General features: G+C 37.5%; 3 protein-coding genes across 4 annotated transcripts; 2 read left to right on the top strand and 1 right to left on the bottom strand.

The window, feature by feature from the left end:
- Nucleotides 1–7,006: 7,006 nt before the first annotated feature.
- Nucleotides 7,007–11,179, top strand: pars2 (prolyl-tRNA synthetase 2, mitochondrial). 2 transcript variants are annotated; one of them, XM_044361894.1, is made up of 4 exons: nucleotides 7,007–7,173; nucleotides 8,310–8,640; nucleotides 9,465–9,710; nucleotides 9,793–11,179. In XM_044361894.1, exons 2-4 carry the CDS (start codon nucleotides 8,317–8,319, stop codon nucleotides 10,672–10,674), a joined length of 1,452 nt encoding a protein of 483 aa, XP_044217829.1. In that variant the 5' UTR covers nucleotides 7,007–7,173; nucleotides 8,310–8,316; the 3' UTR covers nucleotides 10,675–11,179. The 2 variants fall into 2 exon arrangements, with proteins under 2 accessions (XP_044217829.1, XP_044217828.1); XM_044361893.1 differs by having other exon boundaries at nucleotides 7,008–7,173; nucleotides 8,304–8,640.
- A 446-nt stretch (nucleotides 11,180–11,625) lies between these two features.
- Nucleotides 11,626–16,578, top strand: ttc4 (tetratricopeptide repeat domain 4). Its single transcript, XM_044361895.1, has 10 exons — nucleotides 11,626–11,927; nucleotides 12,088–12,205; nucleotides 13,138–13,299; nucleotides 13,464–13,541; nucleotides 13,888–14,012; nucleotides 14,146–14,232; nucleotides 14,322–14,563; nucleotides 15,003–15,087; nucleotides 15,506–15,588; nucleotides 16,304–16,578. Exons 1-10 carry the CDS (start codon nucleotides 11,817–11,819, stop codon nucleotides 16,401–16,403), a joined length of 1,191 nt encoding a protein of 396 aa, XP_044217830.1. The 5' UTR covers nucleotides 11,626–11,816; the 3' UTR covers nucleotides 16,404–16,578.
- LOC122989191 (cornifelin-like) lies at nucleotides 16,318–18,516 on the bottom strand. The gene is made up of 3 exons (XM_044361896.1): nucleotides 18,244–18,516; nucleotides 17,901–18,088; nucleotides 16,318–17,773 (listed from the first exon to the last, which is right to left on the bottom strand). Exons 1-3 carry the CDS (start codon nucleotides 18,308–18,310, stop codon nucleotides 17,552–17,554), a joined length of 477 nt encoding a protein of 158 aa, XP_044217831.1. The 5' UTR covers nucleotides 18,311–18,516; the 3' UTR covers nucleotides 16,318–17,551.
- Nucleotides 18,517–19,822: the final 1,306 nt, after the last annotated feature.

Genomic DNA, 19,822 nt, shown 5'->3' with positions numbered 1-19,822 from the left:
TTTCCCATAAGGTCACATCTAAAGGGGGTTAAAAATGTAAATTAAGAGAAATTGTTTTATCTACAACTGTAGCTACACTACACCCTTTCCAGGTGAAGGCTTTTGCACATTTAAAGAGATTTTGCATCATTTGAGATACTACTTCAATAAAAAAAAGACCTGAATTAAAATGTAACAAGTAATAACTTACTGGCTCTTTCAATTAAATAAACATTATATAAGCCTAATTGCAGCACCTGAGACACTCATCAACTATTCAGATTCATCTACCTCTTTCAGCTTGTTTCAGTTTGGTGACGTTATCTGTCATCAGAGTACATATCGGGAAACCTCAGACAGTTGCGGACAACAGTTTAGCACTGAATCATTACACATCATGTTCTATAGCTACAAGTACAACAATTATACAAATACAAAATAAACATAAACACTCTTGCATGAAAGTTCACTCTTGACCTTGGAGTGGTTCGACAAACTTTACCAGAGCTTTCAACCAAATCACACTGTATTCATCAGCAGAAGCCCTAAAAATACTATGCCCAGTATCATAACAGCTGCTGAGCTGACAGGTCAACAGATCTATCACACTGACTACTGAGCATCTGCTGAGGAAGACTATGTGAGTGGGTTGAGATTTATGAGAAAAAGCTAGTAAGTGGACCTAGATTTGAGATTCTTTTGTCAAACAAAATAATTTTTTGCAGACAGAGGGTTATTCATTTATCTATCAATCAATCAAACAATCAATCAATCATTCAATCAAGTTTATTTGTCACACCTAATCTTATAATGTACAATCACAGTGGAATCCTACAGTTCCTTCAATTTGTGCATTAAAAAGAGTTTGAATAGAATAGTAATAGTAATAAATATATGTGTAGGATTTAGGATCCTGGTGGCCTGAGGGTAGAAGCTCCCTCTGAGCCTCTTGGTGCTGGCCTGGTGTATCTGGTACCTTCTTCCTGACCACAGCAGGGAAAAAAGACCATTATGCAGGTGGTTGGTTGGTTGGTTAATGATTCTCCTAGCCTTATTCTTGTAGTGCCTGGTGTAAATATCCTTTAGGCAGGGTGGAGCACCGCCTATTGCATGTTCAGCTGAATTAACCACTCTTTGCAGGGCCTTGTGGTCCTGCTCGGTGCTGTTTCCATACCAGGCAGTGATGTTGATTTTTGATGTTAGAAATTCCTTGGTATTTGAGAGGATACCTGGAATTTCTTCAAGCGTCTGAGGTGAAACAGTCTCTGCCTTGCATTTCTCACCACTGAGTCAGTATACAGCACACAGGTCAGGTCCTCGGTGATGTGGACACAAAGGTACTTGAAGCTGCCTACTTGAAGCGTAGTGTCTTCCCTGCTTCTTCCCAAAGTCCACTATCAGCTCCTTAGTCTTGCTGACATTCAGAAGTAGGTTGTTGTCCTGACAACGGTGAGTCAGGTCCTCTACTTCCTTCAGGTAGGCCTTTTCATTGTTATCTGTGATCAGGCCCATCACAGCTGTGTCGTCGGCAAACTCGAAATGGTGTTGGAGTCGAAAGTGGCCACACTGTTATGTGTGGAGGGAGTATAACAGGGGGCTCAAAACGCAGCCCTGGGGTGCTCCAGTGAGGGTAGAAGAGGTGTGTCCACCTACTCTCACCACATAGGGTCTGCCTGTCAGGAAGTCAAGGATCCACATACACAGTGAGGTCTTTAATCCCATATCCTTGAGCTTTGTGACAAGCCTGGAGGGAACAATAGTGTTGAATGCTTAACTGAAGTCAATGAACAGCAATCTCACATATTTTCCTTTCTTGTCCGGGTGAGATAGGGTGGTGTGGGGGATGTGTGCTATGGCATCTTCCCTTGATTGGTTGGGATGATAGGCAAACTGTGCTAGGTAGAGAGGAGCGGATGTAATCCTTGACCAGCCGTTCAAAGCACTTCATCACTACAGAGGTCAGTTTTCTTGGGCACAGGAATGATGGTGGACTTCTTGAAGCATGCGGGTATGAGACTGAGCCAGGGATACGTTGAATATCAATACCAGTATGCTGCTCTGGTTTCAACATACATATTTTAACTTTTGTTACCATGGGAAAGTATGAATGAACTTTTCCAGGATCTTTTGTGTTTCATGATCCTCTAGTGTTTTCCATAGAAGGTTTCTGTCATTCTGAAAGGCTGTCCTAATTATAACCTAGCGACTCCTCCCGAGTGGGGACTGATGAGCTGTGTATTGATGGCTGTAATCAGAGCTACAACTTCTTTCATTGTCATAATGAGCTCAGTTTTGTCTTGTAGCCCTGATTACTGAGTCACAAACCTGGAGAGGTAAAGATGATGACCTAGATTACGACAAATATGACGTAAATGACCCTAAAAAACAGATGTTACATTTGTAGTCGTGTTTGATGAAATTCAAAAGAACACTGTGTTTAATGTACTTTAACAGAAGAGTGACAGTGATGTATGGTATTGACAAACTGAGTAGCAGATGTGGTCAAGCAGGGATGGTTCCTCCCATCATGGTGGGAAGTTATTAGCTTTGATCACATTACAAAGTTCCGACATGTTTTCCATTTCAATATTCCAAAAAGTTTGAGGCCATAATGTCGTGACTGGATTTGAGTATTTAATTCACTCTTACACTTGAGGATTTGAAGGTCAGTGATGTGTAGCTGGACGTTCCATACACCTCCAGATACGAATAAATAATAATAAATAGCCAAAAGTACACGGATGCCCAATAAACCTTTGGTCTGGGGCTGTTTTTCATAGTTTGGGGTATAGACTCCTCCGTTCCTATTGAGGGAAATCTTAAAGTGACAGCATTCAAGGGAATTTCTTTTAACAGGAGTGTGCTTCCAGCTTTGTGGCACCAGTTTGGAGAAGACCTCCTGTTTCAACATGACAATTCTACCTGTGCATAAAGCGAGGTCCATTTAAAAATCTTTTTTCCCAGTTTGGTGTGGAGGAACCTGACTTCAACCCCATCCAACATCTTTGACCCAGAACGCCAACCAAAAGCCAGGCCTTATCAAGTCTTCTTGTGGCTGAATGGGAGCAAATCCCTGCAGCCAGGTTCCACCATCTTGTGGAAAGCCTTCAAAGAAGAATGGAGGCTGTCATAGCCGCATGTTAATGTCTATTATTTTGGAATGACATGCTCAACAATCATATACATGTAATTTAATGTTTGGTTGTCTATATACTTTTGGCCATATGATGTAGAATGTTCAACTTTCAACATTTCAAAGACCTGGTAATAATTTTATTAGCTTTCCAGTCTTAATAGGATAATGAAAACCTTAAGTGGTTGTTCAAATATTATAAATAAGCTCAATCAACAGCGGTGAGTGCTTTGTAGACTTTTTTAGCCCTGGATTTCGCCTCTCAGGCTGCATACTGTACGTATGCTGTATGCAGCCAGAGCGGAAGACTATAGGCAAGACTCAACTGAAAAAAATGCCACCTCTTTTGTATGTTTTTCAGGTTTAAAAAAAAAAAAGTTAATAGGCAGTAAAGGACAGTGCTCCTCAAATTTGTTCTTTAGTAAATATGTTAATACAACAGTATTAATGATTAAGTATCAAGTCTCTATCAAGGAAACTGAATGTGACTTTAAGTAGTGTTAGTATATCAATAGTGCAGAAATTTACAAAGTATTTCTAATTTTCTAAAACTATAATTTTTATGATGGTTGATTTTATCATAATATGTTTTTTGCTACAATAGATGATTTAAATTAAATAACTTTTGGGGGGAAGTTTTAAAAAACCTCTGACTTCATTGTGTCTTTCCCATCCCTGAAACCAAATCTAAACCTTTTCTAATGTATAATACAGTGCATTTAAAGAGCAATATATATATATATTATACTGGATTTTCCGGGAAACCTTGAGTTAAGACTGTGACAGTAGAAATTTTAACTCCATATTCAATATAAAACCAAAGAGGCAAATGTGATGTTTGCAGATAGAATCTGTCCTAATGGGATTGTTTGTATTTCAACGAGACAATCGGTCGCCCATTTCTCTGGGAACTAATCTCACAACAAGAGCCACTAGATAACTAGATGAAACAGGCACAAGCCCAAATGGCTTGGGAATACATTAATGCATGTGTGCGTGTGTGTATTCAGTGTGTCTGGAACCTGCAGATGTCCTCCCCAATGTCAACGTGAAAGAAAAGGGCAGGAGAGACACTTTGAGCTCAGCTGTGTTTGTCTTGTGAGCTGACCATCAGGTGCTTGCATGTCATTGACTGACTGACTGGTTTCAATTTATTGGCATAAAATGCTTTAAAACCAACAAAAGTGCATTAACACAGACTGCAACAGTATAATGTCAACAAACATGGATGATCCTGATGAAGGCTACAAGCCGAAACGCGTTGGTCAACTAATAAAGTTGTTCTTCATACTACAAGTGTTGCTGGAGTTCTCATCTCTCTAATGTCAAGAAACAGCAAAGTTTAAATGTGACAATATAATACGTTCAATAAAAACTCATCAATTGTACCACAACAGTCTATCAAATATTTGGATTTGCTGTGTTTTGCTGTAATAATAATAAACTCCATCTTTTACAGCACTTTTCTTAACAAAGTTACAAAAACTTATTATAAAAAAAAACATTATTGTGACCTAATATTATACCCATGCCTCAGCTTTACTTTATTGCACTCTTTCACACTGATGTCTCAGCTGGTAGGCGTCATTCATCCATCACTGACTCTGTGGAAAATAGCAGATGTTACGCTATTGTCACGCTCAGGACAGCAAGGTGCACAGTTGTTCAGACCACAGTAGATCGAACTACACATCACTGACACATATTCTTTGTTTGTTTTTCACACACACACAAAAAAGCGCATAATATTATTGATTTTGCAAGCTCAAATTTGTTGAAATGAAATATATTAGCTTTTTACTACAATGTAATTGTAGTAATTGTAAATTGTGTTATTACTTGGTAATGAGGCCTCCACTCTACACACCTGGATCATAGACGAGCAATACAGAGCAGCAGATAAGTGTGATACATGAAGTCAGACTTAAAATCACCAAAACACAACCTGAAACTAATTAAATTTTAAAATATGGTTTAAACTATTTTTAAATGTCGAATGCCCGATTGGCTATTTAAAACACATGTAAGTTATATATCTTACAGGTACAGTACCAGTCAAAACTATTGACTGGTACTGTATATTCACACATAGTTACTGAAGAGTATTACTTTAGACAAAACAACTAGAATATTTATATTAAATTGAGGTTTTGCAACTACAGTATCTACATAAAAAATAAAAAAAAGAAAGAAACCAACAATTGGAGACAAACAGTAGACAATTAGTACCTCTTTCATAATAAAATGTGTCATGACAGACGGAAAAATACAAGAACCTTCTCACAGTTGAAACATTGCAGATATGGTTTTGTAAAGTTTTTTTGTAGGACATGTGCAGTACCATTTTTAATTTCACTTAACATCTAAGTAAATATAATATGACACTGTGAGGAGGTGAAGTGATGTGAATGCTAAATGACTCATTTAAGAGGTTTTCAGGCTGTTGAACATTTCATCCCTTTTCCCCTCTGTTGCTTCTGCCTTTCCTTTTTACTGTAAACACATCCTGTTTTTAGCTTGAGTCAGTCCATATCCAGAATTTACAGAACATGACTCAACACACTTATTGCATTGTCGGAGGCGAAACCCATTAAGTGCAGCAGCAGGTGAGGCCAGTGTCTGGTGATCTAGGAGCCAAGGGCTACATCTGCTGAACATAAATGTCTGAAATGAATGGCTGAAAATCTGAATGTGACTGAGGCTTAAATTAAAAACAAAAACAAACAACATATAGGCCAAGGAGGCTAAGGGGTAGTGGGCATTAGTCAATTCTGATGCTTCATTGTCTGAATAGGGCTAGTTATCAGAAAGCTGTTAAATTAACAAAATATCAAGAGATTAATAGTTAATTAGTTATTGTGTCATGCATATACAAGTGCTCAGCCAGCTGCAGTGGTGAAACATTTGTAACATAGACAAAAAACAAAACTTCTTACATTACATTGCAAACAAGGAGGGTCCCTTCCTGAAACAGCTCAAGTTTCTTTTAATTATTCATCTAGAAAAACTTATCAGAAATTAAGGATATTTTACTAAATAGTGTAGTGTAAAGAAATGCTACTTGCAGCCTTGCTTGTGTGTGATGGTAAGTTTGCATTAAGGCACTGGGAGAGGAGGACTGAAAGTTAAGATAGAGGACAAAAAGCTGCGTTGAAGTGTTGGTATAGCTACTTTTGAGGACAAATATTTTGAAAAGGTAAAGGTAAGGCTTATACTCTTTAAGAAAAGGGTGTATGTTGCACCTTCTAAGGTTTCCTCTTGAACTACTGCACTCTGCTTATTCTGTATTTCTGTATTGTAGAACATTAGCCAGTTTTATAAACTGTAAATCTTTTGCACAATCCATGTTAATGAACGTTGCTATAGGTTTTCAATGCCTGTGCCAATGCAACCCTGATTCTTTACATTCTTTTTCTGTTTTCTATTTTTTTAAAACCTTAATTTTAATTCTTCTAAAGTTTTAATACCTGTGCATTTACCTTACCTTTTCATCAAGCCCTGGAAATGTGACTTCATTTCTTCATAGGTAGCGTTTGATACTGAAAAGTATAAATGTCGCTGTGGTGAGATGATAATAAAGGACCTTGAATCCTTGTTTTTGGGGGGTGCAGACCTGGCCTGGTTTATACTGGATTTAAACTCACTACAGTCCCACTGCCAGCAGGTACATGTCATGCAGAGGAAGCCAAATAAAGAAATGTCTATGTGAAGTGCCAGATATTTCATATTCTCAGATTGATTTGTTTTGGGGAAGAAAAAATGTCGAGTACCAGAGCGCAGGTCGGTTACATCGCTGCTACGTCTATTATATATATATCTTATAATACATCCATGAGAAGCAGCAGGAGCAGCAGGAGCAGCAGCAGCAGTAATCATCCCTGCATCGGCTCCTCCAGGCCTGCAGGCGGCGATATAAACCGACGAGCCTTCAGCCTTCAGCTCGTGGTGTAGAGACCTTCAATGTGCTTTTGCAGCTTGTCAACTTAGCAGAAATGCTCCTCTTTGCTCAGTTACCCCGATAATCTACTCAGAAAAATCACCCATTCGTCACCGGCACCTAGGTGAGTTTTTTTCTTACATGTTCTGCAGTTAAACGCAGCTATGTGCTAACTGGAAAAGCTAACAGATTGCTAACTGAACTGCCCACCAGGAAAGGATCTGGCAAGAAGCATCTCTGACCTGTCACTGCTGACAATGTGGATATCTGTCAGTGACATGTAACGTTACATTTTCACACAACACTGCTGCGGATCTACAGCGTTTATTCAATACATCTGTGGTTAATTCATAGGACTCAGATACATGATAAGGAGGATATTACTGAGTGTTGTGACGACCTTGACTTCACCTGTTAACTAACTTACTTACCTGCATGCAGCGACTATATTTCATTCCCTTATATAACCTGGCACTTAGTGTAGATAATATGCATTTGTCTCAATGCTGTTAAGCAAAAGTAGCTTTACCACAATATGAAAATACTCCAGCATACTCCAGAAAATACTCTGCATTCAAAAGTATACTGAAGTACAGAAGTTTAAACAGCAAAATGTATTGTTACAAAGTATAAAACCTTATTGTTATGCAGACTTTATATTATTGAACTTATGTTACTGATTGTGTTATTACTGATGCATTGAAACTATACTTTAATTGTAGCTGCACAAGCAAGAGTTACAATTACTTAACTACTTTATATCTCAGAGTTGAAACGATTACTCAATTCATTGATTAGTAGATTGACATAAAGTTTTATTCATAATTTCGATCAGAAAAATGTGGATGGTTGTCTGGTTCCAGCTTCTCAAATGTGAGAGTGTGCTGCTTTTCTTTATTGTTGAATGTTGTATGAAAACAAACAGAATATTTGTGTGTCTGACCGACTTTTTCACTACCTTCAGACGTTTAATAGAAAACTCATTAAGCTCGTTAACCATCAATGAAAAGAAATGTCATGTGCAGCCTTACTTTATATTGCGTTGGGTAGTATAATCTAACACAACATATTTCATAATAAATACTGAACTGCACCTTGATTAAATAATTGCAGTGGAATAGAAAGCACAATATTGGTAGTTAAATACTTTACATCCACCATTAAGTAAATTACCTCACATTTGTATCTAAGTAAAGTATTTGGCTAAATGTATTTGATTACTTGTCACCACTGACTTGTCTCATCTGTTCTCAGAAACAGATCTATCATGGAGCCTGTAATGCATCAGGTTTGGCAGAGAGTCTTTCAGCGCCTCCACAGAAACTTGGTCCTTCCCAGGAGGAACCATTCAGGCTGCGCTGAGCATGCCGCTGTTCCTGCTTCCACTCACTCCAGACACATCAAACCCACGCTGCTGGTGTCCCGCCTCTACCAGCCCTCAAACCTGCGTGATGTGGGGCAGGACAGCCGGTTGCAAGGTGAGATGACCTGTAAGAGCCAGAGACTCATGCAGCAGGCTGGACTCATTCATCCCTCCAATCCAGGTTGCTACTACTACCTTCCTGCAACCGTCCGCTCCATGGAGAAACTGGTGAGATTATTTTTATTTTTATTTTTTTTTAAGACATAATAACCATCAAATAAGCTTGAGTCATCTGGTTGTATCACGACCACAAATACATTGTATTATTAAAAAGTATCAGTTCTCTATAGAGCTTTTTCTAAAAGTCTGCAACAGAAGACGGATCAAAAATGGAAACGACACTGATTCAAAGACTATTGAATCATGTAGGAGGATATTGCTGTAATGATAGTTGTTTTGGAATTTTTGTTTTATATTTTCTTTTTAGTTATTTCTTCTGGACAGCTTATTTTTAACATGTAAAATTTTTGGTCACCTTTTCATTTATAAAATCAGTTAATGTGCAAATGTTGCTGCCATCCCCTTTTTTCTTTGATACCTTTTTTCATGTAGAGGACTTAAGGGAAACTAATGGAGATCCATATTAAAAGATTAAAATATAGACAATATGCATACAGTAGTTTAGCTTACATTAGGATTACATGTCATATCTGACAGTCAGAGTACAGATTCCCAACCTTTTTGGCTTGTGATGCCTTTAGAATAAAGCAGTGTGAATTTGCAACCCATCTCAGCCTGCATATGTTGCTAAATGTTGGCCAAAGACCAATTTAATCATTTGAAGTCTGCAAAAATATACTTAATTTTGTGTTGCAGAAATGTATTTTCCTGTTTTCATATCATCTTGAGACACCTTGAGGGTGTCCCAAACCCAAGGTTAGGAACCACTGCATTAGAACGTATGTGTAAAAAAAATATGAGTGTAAGGATTGGTTAAAGGCCCCTGTTTGGGTTGTAATGTAAATGTCATAGCCTCTGTCTATAATCAACAGGTGAGAGTAATTGACCAAGAGATGCAGGGGATTGGTGGGCAGAAGCTGGACATGCCCAGTTTGTGCTCCGCTGATCTCTGGAAAACTAGTGAGCGCTGGGATTTGATGGGAAAGGAGCTGTTCCGTCTGAAAGACCGGCACGGTGTGGACTACTGCTTAGGTCCCACGCATGAGGAGGCAGTGACAACTCTCGTCGCTCATCAGGCCACCCTCTCCTACAGACAGCTCCCTCTGCTTCTTTACCAGGTAAGCATTACCTGTTATTAACCGTGTATTTTCTTGTATTAAGCTGCAGTTTGACATCATGATTTCTTTATTTTTAAAACAGATCACCCGCAAATTCAGAGATGAGCCGAAGCCAAAGTTTGGGCTTCTTCGAGGAAGGGAGTTCTACATGAAGGACATGTACTCCTTTGATGTGAGCGAGGAAGCTGCTTACCAGACCTATGAATCTGTGTGTCAAGCATACACCAGGCTCTTCGCCCGGCTAGGTCTGCGTTGTGTTCAGGTGCAGGCAGACACGGGAAACATCGGCGGTACACTCTCCCATGAGTTCCAGCTGCCGGCCGACATCGGCGAGGACCGGCTTCTGGTCTGTGGGAACTGCTCCTTCTCTGCCAATGTAGAGACCATGTCAGCAGACAGAACTGACTGCCCGCAGTGCAAAACTGGCACACTGGTAGAGTCTAAGGGCATAGAGGTCGGCCACACCTTTTACCTGGGCAAAAAGTACTCTCATGTGTTCAATGCCGCCTTCAGCAATGCCCAAAACAAGCCTAGCATCGCAGAGATGGGCTGCTATGGTCTCGGGGTAACTCGTATTCTCGCTGCAGCTATTGAGGTGATGTCAACAGAGGAAGCTATCCGCTGGCCAGGCCTTCTCGCACCTTACCAGGTTTGTGTTTTACCCCCAAAGAAGGGCAGTAAGGTGGACGATGCGGCAGGCTTGGCTGAAGAACTGGTTCACACTTTGGGAGAGACTCTGCCTCGTTTGAGAGGTGAAGTTGTTCTTGATGACCGTACCCAGATGACCATTGGTAAGCGGCTGAAGGATGCCAGCAGACTGGGCTACCCATATGTAATTGTGGTAGGGCAGGGTGCTCTAGAGGATACACCCAGGTTTGAAGTGATCTGTCAGCAGACGGGTGAGACGATGTTTCTCAGTAAAGATGGACTCTTTGATCTTCTCGGAAGAGTGGAAACTGTATGAACTCTGAATTTGGAAATAAATGTTTTCATTTTATGTTTGTGATGCGTTGAGTGAGGTGGTGGGAAAAGAAGATAAAAGCCTTGTATGTTTTGTCATATGTCAGTGAGAGGACTGGAAGTTTCTTTTTCGTTCTATATTCTGATTTACAAAGTGATGAGACCTATAATTTACATACCAGTTGATATTAATTATTGGCATATACTTACTATCACAACAAAAGCCTGATAACGGACATTACAACTTAAATAGCATTTGGTTACCATGATGCAAAAGACAATAATGTTACAATTTCAGTTTTTGCAGCCTTTCATGTTCCCCTGCAAATAAAGACATGAACCCACAGAGGTGAAAAGGAATAATTGCTGTTGTGTTGTAATATGTATTTGCATCTGTAATCACAGCTATCATGATTCAGCTAAATGATGGTATTTCTTAAATTGTGTAAATTCAACCATGTCATGAAAGTCAAGGAACAGCAAAAAATAAAAAAAGACCATTTCCAGTAGTGGAAGAACTTGGGTCCTTTTAAGTAAAAGTAGCAAAAAATACTGTAAATACACAATTATAAATACATCATACGTTAAAGTAAACTGAATCTCTTTAGATTTTGGACTGTTGATCTAATAAGACATTTGAAGACGTCACCATGAGCTCCGAAATATATTTATCGGCACTTTTCAATTTTCATTTCATAGACAAAAAGATTAATTGAGTTAGTTTGCATTAGTTGCAGTCCTACTAATTATCGTATGTAATTTTACTCATACTGTTGTAAGAAATATTTAAATGATGGGTTCAATAAATCATATTTCATTAACTGATTTCTGTAAATATTAGGTAGAGTAAAGGAGCCTAAATAAGCAGAGTACAACGACGTTAAAATGTACTTAGATATAGTGCTTTAATAAATGTTCTCAGCTGACGGCAGTGGAACCAATGAATCACTTCACTGTTTCCGTACGGAACATTTATGACGTTGTACCGCCCATGCACATGTTAATAGTGTAAACAAGGTAGCTAGGTAACTTCTACATTAAGTATCTCTGTTACAGCTGATGGGCTGGTGGCAGTAATTTAATCTCAGAGATTATCTGATAATAAACAACAGAACATCGCTTGGTGTATATATTGTTGATGAAAAAATGGCGTCCTCGGCGGTACACAGTGATAGCGACGATGGCATGGACGAGTTCATGGACAAATTCAAGACACAGAGATACAAAAATGGCTTCAATGAAGACACCTGGGAAGAGGTAACAATCAAATGTAGTGATTATCGGTTACCAGCAATAGCTAGAAAGTTATTTTTTATTTAAGTGAGTCGTCACCTTAATGTCTTCTTGTTAGCTAGCAAGCAAACAGGTCACTTAATAGAAGGAAAATTACTGTTATATCTGTTTTTGTCTCATCCAGGAGTTCAATAAAGTGCCAATGTTCATGAAAACTGCCCCTGAAGAGATCGATCCACGACAGTACCCAGAACTGGCTTGTATCCAGGCTATAGTCCACGATGAAGACAGGCCTCCAGAAGGTAGGTCGACCACAGCTTTTAGTCCCAAAGCTTTTGCAATACATATAAGTCACTTTAGTCTTCAAAGGGAAGACAAGGCAGCATTAAATGAAACTAGTGTCATAACATGATGTAAATGTGAGAAACTGTTAATTTGCCCAGTGGTGGAAGAAGTACTCAGACCCTTTACTTAAAGATCTCCTCCAGACATGTTTTATGATGTATATAAAATACTTTGAATAATAATTTGGGTCTGATTATAGTTTTTTCACCAAATCACAAATCCAGCTTGTAGGCCCCCTCAAATTGGGTTTTCAATGAGCAGAGAGAAACTTAACGCTTTCAGCAGACAAATGTGAAAACAAAGTCTGCACATACATCATTCTGCACAGTGAAGCTCAAACATACAAGTGTTTTTTTTTTGTAAGGGCCCACAAGCCAAAAAGTTTGGGAACCACTGGTTTAATCTTTAACAATGCAGTGTAATTTATAATTGTATCATTACGTTATTTTATGTAAAATTTCCATCTGAAGAATGACTAAAGCTGTCAAATAAATGTAGTGGAGTAGAAGTATCAAGTAGCATAAAATGAAAATACTCAAGTAAAGTACAAATACCTTAAAATTACACTTAAGTACAGTACTACTGCATAATTTATATTCTGTATTCACTACTTCATCTTTATAACATATACATATAAAATTATATCTACACTACCACAACCATTACTTCTGCACCTATTTTGCACAACTTTTTATTTTTTTATTTTTACAATATACAAGTATTTTAATTTTATATATTTTATAATGTATATAGATTGGATGTTTGTTTGCATTTATTACTCCTAGTATCTGTTTCCTTGTTTTCTGCACTGCTGGTGATCAATAAAGTCTTATCTTGAGTAAATGTACTTATTACATTCCAACACTGCATTTGCCTCATTTCTCTCCAGAGCAAGCACAGAGCCTGAAAGATGAGGGAAATTCATTTTTTAAAGATAAGAACTACGAAAAGGCCATCCTGGCATACACAGCAGGTTTGAAGAAGAAATGTGGCAACCAGGACCTCGACACTGTTCTCCTGACCAACAGAGCCGCGGCACACTTCTATCTCGGTAAAGATTTCTTCTTTAAATGCCATGAAGATATTTTTATGGCTTTTTTGGACACGAGTACATAACTAGCACCAGGGACAGTCAAAATATTACAAAATATCTTTGTCTATGTAATTATAACTACATCTGTTTCTCCATTTTCATTTTTCATTTCTGTCACACAGGTAACATGCGCTCTGCACTGAATGATGCTGCAGCTGCAAAGAAGATCAAACCAGACCACGTGAAAGCCTTGATCAGAGGTGTGTAATACATTCATACAGCTTTTTCACTTGTAATAGTGTCTTGTATAATGCAGTAACAGTACAGCTAGTAGTTATAATTTATAACAATAACAGAATAGCGCAAAAGACAGTATCATAATAATGATAAAATAAAAAAATATGCAATAAAACATGTCATTTCACAGTACCTTGTACTCTAAAACAAAATTATTAAATATTATATGACATATCATAAGTTTGCATTTTTACAAGAAATTAAAGAAATTACAAGAAACCATAACAATGCTTAAGATCTTTTTACATATATAGAGCTCATGATAATGCAATTAACAGTAATTTAAATGTCCTGTGTATGTTTGTGCAGGTGCTCAGTGTTGTATAGAGCTGCGTAACTTTGCAGAGGCCACCCGGTGGTGTGATGAGGGACTTAAAGCTCATCCTACAGATAAGAAGCTGCAGGAGCTGAGAGCAGCAGCCGATAAACACAAGGTATCATTTTTATGAGTTTAAATTATTTTTGGGGTGGAAGTTGCAATGAGGATAGTGTTGTAAGAATTACTATGAATGATTCTGAAAATAATCTAATTCATAAAAATACCCCGGCTTATTTTTTGTATCTTAGAGAGCAGCAGACAGAGATGCCAGGAAGGCCAAGGCCAAAGAAAAAAAAATGCATGGTGCGAAAGAAGCTCTTTTGGCTGCTATAAAGGTAAGCATCCTCTTTTAAACTGAGAGAAAGATGAAGCGTTAACTAACTTTCCTGCAATAATTAGATGCGTTTTTGTTTGCTTAACACAGGAGCGAGGCATCAAGCTCTACCGGTCTGTGAAACCTCCTCAGCGTGGTTCAGACAGTGAGGATGAGGATGAAGGCTCCTCGGCAGCGATCGCAGAGCTGAGTCTGGATGGCCTCAGCTCTCAGGAGGCGACGGGGGCTCAGGTCTTCTTGGACGAGCAGGGCTCCCTGCACTGGCCTGTTTTCTTCCTCTACCCTGAACATCAACAGAGTGACTTCATCTCGGCTTTCTGTGAGAGCAACTGGTAAACTCCTCTTCTTCTACTCTATTAAAGTCCTTACTGGGTCATGATTTGGTATATTCTATACTTGCATGCAGCTAATTGGAGAAATTACACGTAGTTCAGCAGTGTTTTCTTGTTCTATTTGTAATACATGTGTAGAACTGGCAGGGACTGTCAGCGGCAATAAAACTTTAAAGGGAGAATTAAAAATATCTAATGAACAGTATGTTTATCTGTTCATCTTATTTCTTAGAAATGTGATGTCATTTCCCTCTGAGACATAAAAACATCTTATATATGCATTAAGTTTTTTTGTTCTACAACATTCTGTACTGTCAAAAATACAGGAAACATACCCCCATTAAACCCATGAATCAATTCAGGGAACTCCATACATCACATTTTCATCTTTTCAGCTGCAAATTCAGGAATGCATCTTTTATTTGTCTTCCCGTATCAGTTTTATAGACCACCTGGCTGTCATGTTTGGAGAGGAACTTCCACCTTGGGACGCGGACAGAAAATATCACCCGCAAAATTTGCAGGTTTGTGTGCTTTGCCTAAATGTTATTAGTTATTGAAGCACAAATATCAGAACCTATTCAGGACAATAATTATTAACTGAATGATTAACATACTGTATCATTTTTATTGGTTATGTTTTTCATCCGTAAAATTGAATGAATTAATCTCTTTTTACAATCTGTGTAGTGCTACGTTGTAAAACTTCAATGGAGTGAATACATTCACTATTTCCGGTTACAGTAATATTTAATATTATGTTGTTGTATGCTACTTCCTGAAGTAATCAACAGTAATAAATGGTCCAGAGTATAATGTCAAATGAGGATTATTTTTCATTTCCAAAAACAGGATCATTATATCAACAAGTTAGATGATTGTAATAGTAAAATCAGTGGTTTATAATCCCTCATTAACCACATTTGATGTTTTTTTTTGTAGCTGTTCTTTGAAGATGTGGAGAAAGAGACACTCTACCAAGTTGACCCAGAGACGACACTTTTGAAAGTGTTACAGCATAAAAGGTACATCCATTGAGATCAAGTGTGGTTTCCATAAAGCGGATCTCATTTTGATTTATACCTTGGCCAGTAAGAATTCTCAATTTTTCGGTGTTTACATGCACATAAGGAACCAGGTTAAATCAGGCAATCAGCATTTTACTGAAGAAAGCCAACTATAAACCACTTACTTAGTGGATGTAGCCAAATAATGTGTCATTTTCACAAGCCCTCTTTTTATCTTATTAGGCCCAAAATTTGTTTAGATTCTTTGTATAAAAAAATAAGTTATGTTTGATGTTATATGCTCACACAACTTGGCAGCCTTTTCCGACTTCCTCTTAGTGTCTGTGCCTTAAAACCCTATTTATTACTCAGCCTAATCTTCTGTGTTTAATGACGTTTGAGTGCAACCGATCTTAAAAATAGACGAAGACGTTTCCTCCCTTGACCTTTTTTTGTCATCTAGTGAAGCAACAAGGAAACAGATCTGAAAAAAATAGTAACGTTTTTAATTCAATGGAATATGTCACCTGTTGGAAAGTGCCAAGGTGTAACAAGGAAATTTCTTCCGAGGTGTGTGTATGCATCTCGACTGTCACATTCTTGCATAATGTCATCCACTGTGATTGTAAAATGTATGTGTGAGAGGGTATTATCTTGTACCATGGAAATTTTCTTTAGGCGTTACTTCCTCAACACTCTTGCTGAGTCACTGTCTTTTCTGCTCTGTCGACAGGTTTTTTGTCAAGGCAGGTACTCCCAGTTTCATCGTTTTGGTAAAAGGCTCATCGTTCTGCAAGCAGTTTTTAACAGGAAAGAAAATATTGGGATTGTAAAAAACCTCGGCCTTCAACTCTTGGACTTTTTACTACACAAAATCCTCTTCAATGCTAAAGGACTGACTTTGTTCTTGGAAAAGATGCCCTGGCAAACATGTATGTCTAAAAGCAGGGCATGCTGTACGACCCCACATATCAACATAAATGAATATAAAACAAATATGAAAACACACTAATTCTTTGTATTTCTTTCTTTTCTTTTGTGTAGATAGAAAACAATGTAAAGAAAATTTATTTGAAAGTGCTTAATTAGACAAAGTTTCGAACAAACAAAATTACCAAACATGAATTAAACAGATAGAGAAGAACAAACTGTAATAGGTATAAACAAATTATTTAAGTGCTTATTTATAAAACTAAAAGTTCCTGTCATACATTCTTCAGGTAGAGCACTCCCAAACAGACAACAAGGCCTTGTTATCTTCTGACTTTATCCATGACGCTTAAAATTCTGGAAACTTCCTTCATTCTTTAAAACAAGCTCGACAAAGGACTGAGAGACAAATGAAATCAAAAAGTATGAAAATTAATTTTAAAGATCAACACCGAGATAAGTGGTTAATTGCATTTGACTGGGTCAAGTAACCAGCTTTTCTAGCTTGGTGAGTGTACTTTTCTGGTATGTTGGCACGGTGTAATAGATTATGAAGTAAGGTATGAATTCACTTTAGTTAATTAGTGTCAACATCTGTGCTGTCATCGTAATTTGATCATATCACATCCATGCCAAGAAAAACCTGTTGCTTCTGTTGACACAAAAAGAAGTTTCACTCAACGTCATCAGACTTTCCTGCAATGTATATGCACTTAATATAATCATGAAAGTATTGATTCTGATCACATTATTCTTGAATATTAATTGTTTTTGTCTAAGATTTAATTGACAGCATATTTTGTGTTCTTTGTCTTAATAGAGGTAAAAAAAAAAAGGGTGAAATCATTCAGTTCATTAGACCATAATTATTATGATTATCATTAAAGTAGTGTCAAGAAACTAAGAAATCATGCAGTTAATTCTGATGCCAATTCAATTCACTGATACAAACATACATGGATTTGATCTTCATTACCCCAAACAACAGAAAGAGCTTAATCAAAGTTCCATACCAAGATAGATGGATAAAACCAATCAGAAGCCACAAACTTTAGTATGAAGCCATGACGACATTTGATTGGGTCATAACACCAGTGGTGGTTATGTTCCCAGGAACCATCATCATTGGAGGAGGCTGCATCTGGACAACAGTTGGGGTCTGTATATTGATGATCGCGGGGACTTTTTTACGATGTTTTAACTCGCGGTGCATCTGACACCAGGAGCACCACACGCAGAAACAGGAAGCTGCGATGTCCTTACAGATAGAACCCTGTGGCGAACCGAAGTACAAACGTGTAAAGTTGTAAATTCAAATATATTTTTAAATAACATAGCTTCGCTTTTATTCAACATGTTATATGAAAGCAGTGTATACATCAGCTCAACATGCATCATACCTTGATTCCATATTTGTTTCGTACAGCTGACCTCAAAGACACGGCAGCGGGAGGCACAAATAGAGGTATTCCAAAGGCTGCACAGATGGAAGGGCTGAGGATGTCACATAATGGGAGACAATTGTTTTCTCCGAATCTATTTGATACCGTGCAGGCAAGGCAAGGGCAGCACCAGAAACCATAGCAACCTGAAAAACATGCAGATAAATCAACAGTTTTATAAACTCAACAAGTGACTTCGTTACACTGAAGATTGATTTACAAACCAGAAAAAATAAGGACTTTTATCCTTTTATTATTATTTTGAATGAATATAAGTCAAAGTTGTGGTGTCAACTCTTACATGTGCTGACTTCTTCAAAGCAGTCAAAGAGGCCACTTTCCCAATCTGTCAAGGGCTGTTCTGCCATTTGGCTGTCAAGCTGTAGAAACTGAACAAGTAACCTTTTATCACACAGAAATCAATGAATAGCAAAAGCATTCTTATGAAAAAAAAAAGACAAAACCATCTAAGAACAATAACTCGTGTCAGACAATTACATTCTTGCCCCACATACTCATCTTCTAGGTAATCTGATTAGATTTGGCGCAACTTGTTGCTCAACTTGTTCATGAGATAATGAGAAGCTGATTGGAATTCATACCATTTCTCAGAACATTTGAACCAGTGGCAGCTACTTTTATGCAAATACAAATATTTTTTCTAAATAAAAAAATTCCCCTTTTCTGTTTATATGGTTTGTTTTGGTTTTTTTTAATCAGGAATCCAGATCAATCCAATGGCCTCCAGTTGTGGCAGCAGCAATAACACCCAGCACTGTGTTTCACTTGGGGATTTAATATATGATGTTCTGCTTTGAATAACAAATCACCTTCTATTACAGCCAACTGGAAAACCTCTGAATACGATGCATAGACTGCATTAGCAAAATTTAAACAATTCAACTAAAACAGTCCTAAACCATGTGAGAAAAACACAACAACTAACTGTTGAGTAGAGCTGCAACATTAAATATGTCACTACAATAGCCTGTGGGAAAGTTCATGCGATAAAAGAGATAAAATGAGATAAAATTGGAGCAGGTCTTCAAAAACAATACAAAGTGATGGAAAAATAACATGAGTTGCTATGTTTGTTCGTTTTTTTTTTTAAATTATAATGACATTTGAAATATGTGAAGCCCTAGATTATTTAACTAAAACTAAGAGTTGGGATCATATTACAGAGATATTCTGAAAATGACAAGCTAAAATAATGTTGTGATCTATATTTGCAGATGGTGTTCATTGTCATTGCAGTTTGAAAGAAGTTCTTTAAAGAATAAAAGTCTCCATAGAACAATTAAAGTCACTGAGATCTCTTTCTATAACCTTTTTTATACAATTTGATACCTTTCATTGTGTTTTCATATATCAATTTGGATGCCAATAATCTTTCCATATAAGTATTCTATACAATCCAAGACTGTTCTCAACAATCAACCAGTTCTCTGGATGTCAAAGTGAAAAAAAAAACCCCTTGTTCTGAATTTACAGCATGTTAGATTAATGTTGAATTTTATTTTTAGGCTAAAGATACATTTCTTATTGGAAAACTTAAAGATCTTACCTGAGTGAGCTGGACACGTCTTTACACCTCTAGAGCAAGGGATGAATGAAAGGATGCCTTGGATTAGGAACGGCATATTTCGCATGTGGGACAGCTAAACAAAAACCTGCCAAACTTGAATCTAAGTGCAGAGAGAAATGAAATTGAAAGTTCATGTTAAGAATACAATGAAATTGTTAACCTCTCTGTCTCATCATATTGTGTTTAGATGTTTTCTTTTGTGTTAATTTATTGAGTTTATTTTCTTCTGCACATTTGTTTGAATTGTTGTGGTTACATATTTATTTAATTTAATTCAATTATTTTATTTGGA

The sequence above is a fragment of the Thunnus albacares genome, chromosome 9, assembly GCF_914725855.1.
Source record: "Thunnus albacares chromosome 9, fThuAlb1.1, whole genome shotgun sequence".
NCBI lineage: Eukaryota > Metazoa > Chordata > Actinopteri > Scombriformes > Scombridae > Thunnus > Thunnus albacares.
The sequence above is the reverse complement of the archived record's forward strand: the minus strand, read 5'-3'. Positions and strand labels throughout refer to the sequence as shown.

Coding starts and splice junctions, on each gene's coding strand:
- pars2 (XM_044361894.1), top strand. CDS start 8,317: ATGGAGCCTGTAATGCATCAGGTTTGGCAGAGAGTCTTTCAGCGCCTC. Junction 8,641..9,464: donor TCCGCTCCATGGAGAAACTG/GTGAGATTATTT, acceptor TATAATCAACAG/GTGAGAGTAATTGACCAAGA. Junction 9,711..9,792: donor TCCCTCTGCTTCTTTACCAG/GTAAGCATTACC, acceptor TTTTTAAAACAG/ATCACCCGCAAATTCAGAGA.
- ttc4 (XM_044361895.1), top strand. CDS start 11,817: ATGGCGTCCTCGGCGGTACACAGTGATAGCGACGATGGCATGGACGAG. Junction 13,300..13,463: donor CGCGGCACACTTCTATCTCG/GTAAAGATTTCT, acceptor TCTGTCACACAG/GTAACATGCGCTCTGCACTG. Junction 14,233..14,321: donor CTCTTTTGGCTGCTATAAAG/GTAAGCATCCTC, acceptor TGCTTAACACAG/GAGCGAGGCATCAAGCTCTA.
- LOC122989191 (XM_044361896.1), bottom strand. CDS start 18,310: ATGGCAGAACAGCCCTTGACAGATTGGGAAAGTGGCCTCTTTGACTGC. Junction 18,089..18,243: donor CTTTGAAGAAGTCAGCACAT/GTAAGAGTTGAC, acceptor CATGTTTTTCAG/GTTGCTATGGTTTCTGGTGC. Junction 17,774..17,900: donor GAAACAAATATGGAATCAAG/GTATGATGCATG, acceptor GGTTCGCCACAG/GGTTCTATCTGTAAGGACAT.